We start from the raw sequence: 10,324 nt of genomic DNA, 5'->3' as shown, positions 1-10,324 counted from the left end.
TAGCTACTATGACTTACAACGATTCAGAATTTTATAGATGAGATTTCAACAATTTTACTGAAAATAATTTATACTGAATGAATTTTTTCGTACGCATTTTATTGGTGATAAGTATGTTTTCCTTTATTGAAATCGGGCCCTTATTCCATTTTATGATTTCATTGGTCGATGGTGATTACGTGAAACTCTGATTGGGTAACTCAATGTGGAGTACTTTTGTTGTCATTTTCGACAACTATGGCGGGCTTGTATTTTTTCAAGCTCAAATACGAAATGAGTAGTTATGTGCGCCGCTCAGGCGGCGACATTGACAGCGATTTGTCGAATATACTCGTTCGCCATTTTGTGAATGCTATGGAATTTCGTGTTAAGTAATCAACGCGAGATCATTTTGGTGAAATCCATAATCGGTGTAAGTTCAACTTTTCGCCAAGTGGCCGGAGTCTTATCGAAATTTAAATACTCGTGATTCATGTGTGAGAGTTGAAGTGTGCTCGAGTTTATCGCTCATTCTTCGCTTTATTGTTTCATTTGGTTTCGGATATGCGGGCATTTGACCTTCAGAAGTGCCCCAAATGTTTACGTGTTCAGTGTGTTTTTTTCAGGTCTGTGTGTGATGACTGAGAATTGCGTCGTCGGTAAGCCTTCGCTGAAGCGGCATGAAGTTGCGAAGCCTATACATCTCCAGAGGCTGGAAGCCGCCCTGGACATCCGTCCATTCGTGAACCAGGTGGAACAGATCCTTAACTCTGACGGCGGCAGTGACAGCGACGATGACTCCGACGGGAAGTCTATGGGAAATGAAATGTCTAAAGGCGACAGGGTTGTGCATGGAGTTGTTACCACCAAGCAAGGTTAGTTGTTGAGCTGTATGTCTTTAACACAATGGTTAGGAATAATTTTTTATTTAAACAAATGTGTGCAAGTCATCTGTTATGCTTTACAGAACGTCAAGGTGATCGCCTCCGTCTCTACAACTTAACCTCTGTGGGAGAAGAGCGAGAGTGGCTCCGTAATGTCCTTCTGTCCTCAGAATCTGATACCAGCAGTGATGAGGATACTCCTGAAGGGAAACAGCTCAGAATAAAGCAATTGCTGAAAGAGAGGCATTACCATAACAAATATGCTAAGGAGTATTATAAAGATCAAGGGGTAATTATAATTATTTCCTACATTTATAAAAAATAATAACCAGTGGTTCAAAAAAACTTCACTGGAAAAGATACTGTCAAATTATAAAAATAGAACATAAGAAATTGAGTTTTGAAAAAAAAGACGAGATTATGTTTGTGACTGTTAAGAAAATCTATTGGTAAATTTTGTGAATAAAATAAACACAAACATTATAAACACTTTATGAAAAATTGCTACATGAAAAAAGATGAATAGTTAAAATTGTGTTCAGGGAAGAATGCAAAAAAAAAAAATTGCAAGGAAAAATACATTCGGGAAACAATCTAAAAAAAACCCTAGCCTAAGAGCCGACTTGTGACATGTTAAACGGGCTTGTACAAAAAAAAAAGTGTTACCCTTTCTTTTTTTTTTTAAATTTTGGAAAAAATATAGTTTTTCCTACTCAGAATCCCCATTTTTGCATACAAAATTTATTTGTCAGTTTTGTCACACCTGAGTGTATGAAAATAACAAAGCAAAACTGTAATTTTTTTTTGGGGACATTTTTTAAACTAAGGTCAATGTGGCCAAGACCGGCATACTTCATTTTTTTTTTACCTCGGAGTGATCTAGCTGCGTTAATTATTCACCTGCGTTAACACTTGTACTTGCATACGATGAAGAATTTCATAAATAATAGTTAAGCTATAGAGATAGATCATTTTATTCACAAATGAAGCAAAAAAATAGTATTTTCTAAAATTCGGCGAGTAGACGGACTTCCCGTGTAGTTTAAGGTAAGTCCGTCTAGTAATGATATCGGCTTACTATGGGTCCTTATATGTAAGTATGCGAATCCTCAAAAAAATGAAACAAGACAATGAAAAGTGTACTTTAAACGTGTTAACATAAGGCTTAGATTCGGAATAAACACAATTTTTCTTATTCAAAGGCAAGTCCGGCATATATTACGTAAATGGGGTGGTAAACCTTTTTTGGCAAAAAAATATATAATAAGTACTTACTTATTTATAAGGTTTCCCAAATAAAGGATCAATTGAAATTATAAAATGTATTTTAATAGTTTAATTTTTAATTTACTGAGATCAAAGAGGGTCACCTAGCACTGATAGTGCAAGCTTTGCTTAGTTTGGGGCTAATATTTATTTGATTATTTATTTATTTGATAGGTATTTTTAATTTATATTTTCGGTGACATAGTGCCACAGCATAGTGCTGAGGGTGAGGGACACATTTCCGTACTAGTTTCAAGATCAAAATGCCTTATGAAATCCTAATAATATTGAAATCGTAAAAACAGTTGGTAACTTCTGATTCAAGGGAAGTCCGGCATATGACGGACTTGCCTTGTACATAGTAGACGGACTTTCCAACTTAACGAAATTTTATTGTGATAAATGATGGTACGTATAATTACAAAAGTAAGCCATTTTCTGATAAATTAAACACAGAATAAAGTTAACTGGTTCTTATATTACTTCTGTAGTTACTTTCTGGTGCAAAATCTTGTCACGAACTATTTTTAACAATTTTGTTAGCAGAGACCGTCGCACTATCATTTCGAGTTCCATACATGCAATTACTTGTTTAGGCGGATTGCTCTGAAGTTCGTTGTCACAGCGCCATCTGTATTAGAGTGAGGGAACAAGCGCGACAAACTGCTTTATATACTGGACGCTAAAGCAGGAACCGCTTTCAAATTCAAAAGTTATAACGTGTTGACGGACTTGCCTTGTAGACGGTCTTGCCCACATTGACCTTATCAGAATCGATTGTGCTCTTGATTCTGAGTAGGAAAAACCATATTTATTCCAAAATTTTAAAAAAAAGGGTACACTTTTATTTGAAAACGCCCAAACCCATTTTTCACTGTTTAAGGGCCCTAGCAAATAAGTATTTGGTTTCTAAAAGTGTATTTGTCCCCTAGAACTCTCGCTACATGTACTATGGCGCGGGTCTGCTGTCCACGGTAGACCGGTACCCAGAGCGGCGCGTAAGCAGGCCCGTACCGCCGCCGACTGGGCGCGGGCGGCGGGGGCGGCCCAGCGAGCGGGGGAGGGGGGTGCAGAAAAGCAGGCGAGGCCGGAACAGGGAGGGCAGGGCTGAGGGTGTTGATATGGTGAGTTGAAAGGCTAGTTTCTTGTTAAATTCCTATTACTCTGTCTGTTAGATTATCAGAAAAAGCTTTTGTCATTTAAACAACAAACAATACTGATATAGCCAGTTAAACTGCGCGTTCACTGCATCGGAATCGGAGCGTACGCACCATACTGAGCGAGCGGATTTGTTGCTTTGTAGATTACTATGGCACCAAAATAACGATCCAGTGCACGCAATACCATAGAAAATCATCATCATCCCAGCCTATATACGTCCCACTGCAGGGCACAGGCCTCCTCTCAGAATGAGAAGCTTGGGCAGTAGATCCCACGCGGGCCCAGTGCAGATTGGGAACTTAACACACACCATAGAATTGCTTCGCAGGTTTGTTTTGCAGGTTTGCTCACGATGTTTTCCTTCACCGTATAGCTTGTGGTAAATTTCAAATGTAATTCCGCATATGAATTTCGAAAAACTCAGAGGTGCGAGCCGGGGTTTGAACCCACGATCCTCTGCTTGAGAGGCCATAGGTCAAACCACTTGGCCACCACGGCTTACCACGGCACCATAAAAATCTATACACAGCAACAAATCCGTTTGCTCCGTAAGCTCCGATTCCGATGCAGTGGACGCGCAGCTTTATAGTTCCATGCGACGTCACGCCTGCCCACACCTTGTACTTAGGAGTGACATCACGGGCCTAAACTTCCGAACTGTGATGCGCTTCAAGTTTGTAACTTTTTGCCCAAATATCAGCCATCTTACTTTTCTCGCCAAAACTGCAAACAGTACATGCAAATGCGTCATGAAAAGATTAGATAGTAGTAAGATGGTAGTACCAATCAAAAAAGACTGCACCACTTAACAAAAACTTTCACACTAACAAAACACTTACCAAAAGCTTTTTTTCTTTAGCAATAGCTAACTAAGCTTTACTTAAGAAGAGCGTACTTGGAATGGCCCCAAAATATATAACAAATTACCGAGGGCTATGCATGATATTGACAACATATACGAATTTAAGAAAAAACTAAATTTTTTTTTTGCCGAAAAGGCGTACTCTCCATCAGGGAATTTTTAGAATATACTTAAATATATATATATCTATTTTGTTTTTAATATGTATGAATTAAAAAAATGAGTAAATAGGTTTAATATAAGGCAATAGTTGTATGCCTTGGTGGGGCACCACATAGTGATACTCAAAAAACATAATTTAAGACCAAATAAATGTTATCTATGTTGGACAAATGAATAAATGATTATGATTATGATTATGATTATGAAAAGAAGTTATTATTTGACTACTTTTTTGCAGCCTGACAGCATGGATTGGGAAGAACAACTGAGAAACATGAAAGAAGAAAAAGATGATGAATTTGCTATTGTAGAAAAACCTGGAGTCAGGTGAGACATACTAGAAACATTCATAATAAGGATAAAGTAGGTAAACCCCTCAGTAAGTATGTTGCAATAGATAACAACACGGATGGTTTGAGATATTTTATGACAATGACAAAGTAAGTCTACTAAAGAGTTGAGGTACTTTTAGCCGACCGGGAGTACCGGGACGGCTGCCCGGGGCGCCGGGCACTACAGTGCACTGAGGACCCCAGCTCAATTTAAACACTTATTTGAATACCTATTTTTATCGATCGAAGGGAAAACTAGATTCAGCGTATTCATTTTTATTACGCGTAAGTGTGAGTATGAGTATTCTGTTTTTTTTTATGTCAAATAGCTGTAAAACGAGCATGTAGTCACCTGATGGTAAGTGATCACCGCCGCCCATGGACACCTCCAGCATTATTAGTACTGCGGGTGCGTTGTCGGCCTAAAAGGAGGCTAAATTGGGGGAGGGGAGTTGGGCGTCCGGATCTCCCACTCACCGTACGAAACACAGTAGCAAAACTACTATTTCACGCCGGTATTCTGCGGAAGTGTGGAACTAACCCGGTCGAGCCGGCCCATTCGTACTGCAGCCAGCAAGTGGTTACAGTAAGGCTCTACCACATAAAATGTTTTATGTGTAACAAACACGGCCTGTCATTTTGTCAGTTGTATCTAAGGGCCTACGCTAGCTGGCGTGGGCGCACGAAGCGGGCGGTGCACGTGCAGCAGGGATATTATGGATATAACATTTTGGATCTGGATATGGATATATGTTAAACATAACACCGGTTTCGGTTTCGGTTGCGGATATTGGATTTTTTAGGAAGCGTAAATGTAAAATACAAATAATATAAATTACTCGACTTTAACTGTACCTAATAGTTAAGAGTCTTAAATTAGGACTATGCAATAGAAATAATAAACAATAGATGCAGAGGACGCGCGAGGCTGCAGGGCTACTACGAAACTCGAAACTCGAAGTTCGTGTCGTGCGGTCCCTCTGACACTTATACTATTTAATACGAGAGCGAGAGGGACGGTACGATACGAACTTCGAGTTTCGAGTTTCGTAGTAGTCCTGCTGTTCTGTCAGCTTGGCCGGGCAAAAACAAAAACCTGTCACAACATGTCGAATTTAGACTCCGCGTCTATCCGAAACTATCCGAAATTTTTATATCGGATTCGGTTACGGTTACGGATAGTTTTTTATTTCAGATATCCGATAGTTTCGGTTACGGATACAGAGCTCCATAACATCTCTGACGTGCAGTTAGCGCTGTTGATACTATTTTTCAATTTCCACCCGCTCTGTGCAAACCGCGTCAGCTAGCGTAGGGCCTAAAAGGGGCGCCAAACGGACACCTAGTTGGCTAAGACCGGCCCTGAATGGGGGTAAGCATTTGTGTTAGAACCAACAATCTTCCCAGGGGTCGCAAGAAACTGTCCACCCTCAAAACCCCGGAAGCCCTGACCGCCCGCCGTCGGAGGCACTGGCAGCTGCTGGTCAAAAAAGAGCTCGGAAAGGTGCAGCGGGCGAGGACGGCCACGCACAGGGAAGTCATGCTGCAGAGGAAACGGCTGGCCACGCTGTGCTGCAAGCATTGGCGGCATGTTGCTATGCAGGTGTGTGCATCTAGTAACTACATAAACTGGCAACAATTACCTTACTGCTTGGCGACCACACGTGCCAGATACATGTGACATGTGGGATCGTGCCAAGAAAACAACTACAAATAATAAAAAAAGAGTTTATTGTAATTGAATGGATTAAAAGTTTAAAGCAAAAAGAACAGAAAATACATGTCGCAGCAAGGCTCACCCGATCGTATCTCACACTCTCTAACTCACTCACTCGTCCCATGTACTCCACAGAGGTTTCAGGTCATTTGATCCTCTCATACATCAATCATTCATCCACAAATCCGCCTTCATTCCCACATACATGTATATTTTCATACAAAAATCCTCTACCATTTCAATATAAATTAATGTCACATGTACGTACATAAGTACAAACATCCTTAAATACTGCGTATCTGCAATATGTATTGTATAGTTTTACAAGGGATGCTTTTAACTTCATATTTGTTTTATTTCAAGGAATTTCGAGTAAAAATTGGAAATTGGCTAAATTTGTCAGATACGCGGACTTGAACTATCCCCAACGAATTATCACCTACACAAATCTTACTATTGTCGTCATTTCCGGTCAATATACGTCCCAAAATTGGCCTATAGGCCTCTTTTCAAAATGAGAGGCTTGGGCTTGGACTACAGTTTACGCGCGCCCAGAGCGAATTGGGCACTTTACGCATGACATTGAACAGTTCGCGGATGGATAATACCAGTTTCCTCACAATGTTTTCTCGTACTAAAAAGTTGATGGTAAATTTTACGTATAATTATTTTGTACATAAATACCGATTAACTACGAAGGGCGGCCTCGGGCTCGAAGCCACGACTCTTATCCATCTTATGCTTTCGTCACCATATTGCATCCATCATCCGCCCTTTACAAATCACTAAGTTACTATGGTTTTTGTGGGCTCCTGGTACCAATCCGCACTGGACCCGCGTGTGAACTACGCAAGTCCTCTATTCTGAGACGAGACCTGTGCCCAGTACTGGGACTTAATAGGCTGGGACGATGATGATGATCTCCTGGTTCTCATGTATATTGTTCTTGAGTTGATCCAACGTGTTTGAGCATATTTAATTCAATATTGTTATCTCACCAGTCCCAAAAGAATATGAAAGAGACAGTATGGCGGTGCAAGCGGCTAAGCAGAGAGATGCAAGCGTACTGGAGGAGGTACGACCGCGCCGAGAGGGAAACGAGACGGCGAATGGAGCGAGAGGCCGAAGAACAGAGAAAGGTACTTTTTTCGATTTTAACTGACCATAAAAAAGTGGAGTGCACATCTGTAGGTATACATATACTAATATTATAAAAAAAATAATGTCAATTGGAAATGAAAATGACATGATTTTTTATTGGTAACAAACAACAGGTGTTGGTCGTTACAAATGATTTTTAAATTATATGATATTTTTAATTAATTGTATTACTATTATTATTGCACTATAGTGCGTTTGTTGATGGTTTTGAATAACCTATTCGGCAAATGTGACTTTTTTGCATTATAAAAAACCCACACCTATTTCAGATGGACGTGGAACTAATGGAGGCGAAACGGCAACGTCGCAAGCTGAACTTCCTCATAACGCAAACCGAGTTGTATGCTCACTTCATGCAGCGGAAACTGAATACTGGCGAAGACCCGGAAGGCACAGACCGGATACTGCGGCAGTTGGATGAAGACAGGGATCCTAGGCTCGCTGCCATTGATAATTACGACAGGTGGGGTATGAGAGGGTATGAGAGGTTTATGGCAAGCGAATCTAGAAAATAAAACCTCGAAACGGCGCGGATTGCCAGCTTCAATCACACTCACTCTGTGGCCCATAAACTATCTCTATGCCAAAAATCACGTCGATCCGTCGCTCCGTTTCGACGTGACGAACGGACAAACATACAAACGCACAAACGTACAAACACACATTTTCGCATTCATAATTTAGTATGGATTTATCGGTCCGTTTATCGATTCCTAAAAGAATTCAAATTTAAATCATTTATTCAGTAAATAGTAATGGGCACTTTTACACGTCATTTTTAAATTACCAGCGCTTTCGAAAAGACCATCATTGCCAAGAAGAATGCGCCGCAAGAAACTTGAAAGAAAGTCATTTTTTCAAAATAAAGTAATTAAAAATAAAATACTTGAAAACTACAGTATACAATTAAAGAAAAAATTATAAACAAACTAGCTGGCCCCGCAAACTTCGTTCTGCCTTAAAATCAATTTATATTGTGTTACCTTATTAGCCATGTACTTTTTTTTATAGTGAGGAATCAATGCGAGCACGCAAGCGAGGGAGCAAGCATGCATGCAAGCCAGTATGCAAGTAACCATGCACGCAAGCGAGCATGCAAGCAAGCATGCAACCAAGTATGCAAGCAAGCAAGCATGCAAGCAAGCATGCAAGCAAGCATGCAAGCAAGCATGCAAGCAAGCATGCAAGCAAGCATGCAAGCAAGCATGCAAGCAAGCATGCAAGCAAACATGCAAGCAAGCATGCATGCAAGCATGCAAGCAAGCATGCAAGCAAGCATGCAAGCAAACATGCAAGCAAGCATGCATGCAAGCATGCAAGCAAGCATGCAAGCAAGCATGCACGCTAGCGAACATGGAGGCATGTTACCAAGCATGCATGCAAGCAAGCTTGGAAGCAGGCATGCAAGCTTGGAAGCAGGCATGCAAGCATGCAAGCAAGCATGCAAGAAAGCATGCACGCTAGCGAACATGGAAGCATGTAACCAAGCATGCATGCAAGCAAGCATTCACGCTAGCGAACATGGAAGCATGTAACCAATCATGCAAGCAGGCATGCAAGAATGCAAGCAAGCATGCAAGCAAGCATGTACGCTAGCGAACATGGAGGAATGTTACCAAGCATGCAAGCATGCAAGCAAGCATGCGCGCTAGCGAACATGGAGGCATGTTACCAAGCATGCATGCAAGCAAGCTTGGAAGCAGGCATGCAAGCTTGGAAGCGGGCATGCAAGCATGCAAGAAAGCATACACGCTAGCGAACATGGAAGCATGTAACCAAGCATGCATGCAAGCAAGCATGCACGCTAGCGAACATGGAAGCATGTAACCAAGCATGCATGCAAGCAAGCATGCAAGCAAGCATGCACGCTAGCGAACATGGAAGCATGTAACCAATCATGCACGCTAGCGAACATGGAGGCATGTTACCCAGCATGCATGCAAGCAAGCATGCAAGAAAGCATGCACGCTAGCAAACATGGAAGCATGTAACCAAGCATGCAAGCAGGCATGCAAGAATGCAAGCAAGCATGCAAGCAAGCTTGGAAGCAGGCATGCAAGCTTGGAAGCAGGCATGCAAGCATGCAAGCAAGCATGCAAGAAAGCATGCACGCTAGCGAATACGGAAGCATGTAACCAAGCATGCATGCAAGCAAGCATGCACGCTAGCGAACATGGAAGCATGTAACCAATCATGCAAGCAGGCATGCAAGAATGCAAGCAAGCATGCAAGCAAGCATGCACGCTAGCGAACATGGAGGCATGTTACCAAGCATGCATGCAAGCAAGCTTGGAAGCAGGCATGCAAGCATGCAAGCAAGCATGCAAGAAAGAATGCACGCTAGCGAACATGGAAGCATGTAACCAAGCATGCATGCAAGCAAGCATGCACGCTAGCGAACATGGAAGCATGTAACCAAGCATGCATGCAAGCAAGCATGCAAGCAAGCATGCACGCTAGCGAACATGGAAGCATGTAACCAATCATGCAAGCAGGCATGCAAGAATGCAAGCAAGCATGCAAGCAAGCATGCACGCTAGCGAACATGGAGGCATGTTACCAAGCATGCATGCAAGCAAGCATGCAAGAAAGCATGCACGCTAGCGAACATGGAAGCATGTAACCAAGCATGCAAGCAGGCATGCAAGAATGCAAGCAAGCATGCACGCTAGCGAACATGGAAGCGTGTAACCAAGCTTGCATGCTAGCAAGCATGCAAGCCAGCATGCAAGAAAGCAAGCAAGCGAGTATGCAAGCAAGCAAGCAAGCATGCAAGCTGGCATGCAAGCAAGCATGCAAG

General features: G+C 41.7%; 1 protein-coding gene across 1 annotated transcript in view; it reads left to right on the top strand.

Annotated features, from left to right (window-relative positions):
• Window positions 1–235: 235 nt before the first annotated feature.
• LOC141439421 (chromatin-remodeling ATPase INO80-like) overlaps window positions 236–10,324 on the top strand; it is a 29,009-nt gene continuing 18,920 nt past the window's right edge. Inside the window, 8 exon segments of the mRNA XM_074103709.1 lie at window positions 236–412; window positions 606–854; window positions 947–1,152; window positions 3,062–3,253; window positions 4,553–4,641; window positions 6,054–6,249; window positions 7,365–7,502; window positions 7,794–7,987. Of these exon segments, the coding sequence (XP_073959810.1) occupies window positions 617–854; window positions 947–1,152; window positions 3,062–3,253; window positions 4,553–4,641; window positions 6,054–6,249; window positions 7,365–7,502; window positions 7,794–7,987 (1,253 nt within the window). The 5' untranslated portion in view covers window positions 236–412; window positions 606–616.

The sequence above is a fragment of the Choristoneura fumiferana genome, chromosome 20 (genome assembly GCF_025370935.1).
Source record: "Choristoneura fumiferana chromosome 20, NRCan_CFum_1, whole genome shotgun sequence".
In the NCBI taxonomy this organism is placed as follows: Eukaryota; Metazoa; Arthropoda; class Insecta; order Lepidoptera; family Tortricidae; genus Choristoneura; species Choristoneura fumiferana.
The sequence above is the reverse complement of the archived record's forward strand: the minus strand, read 5'-3'. Positions and strand labels throughout refer to the sequence as shown.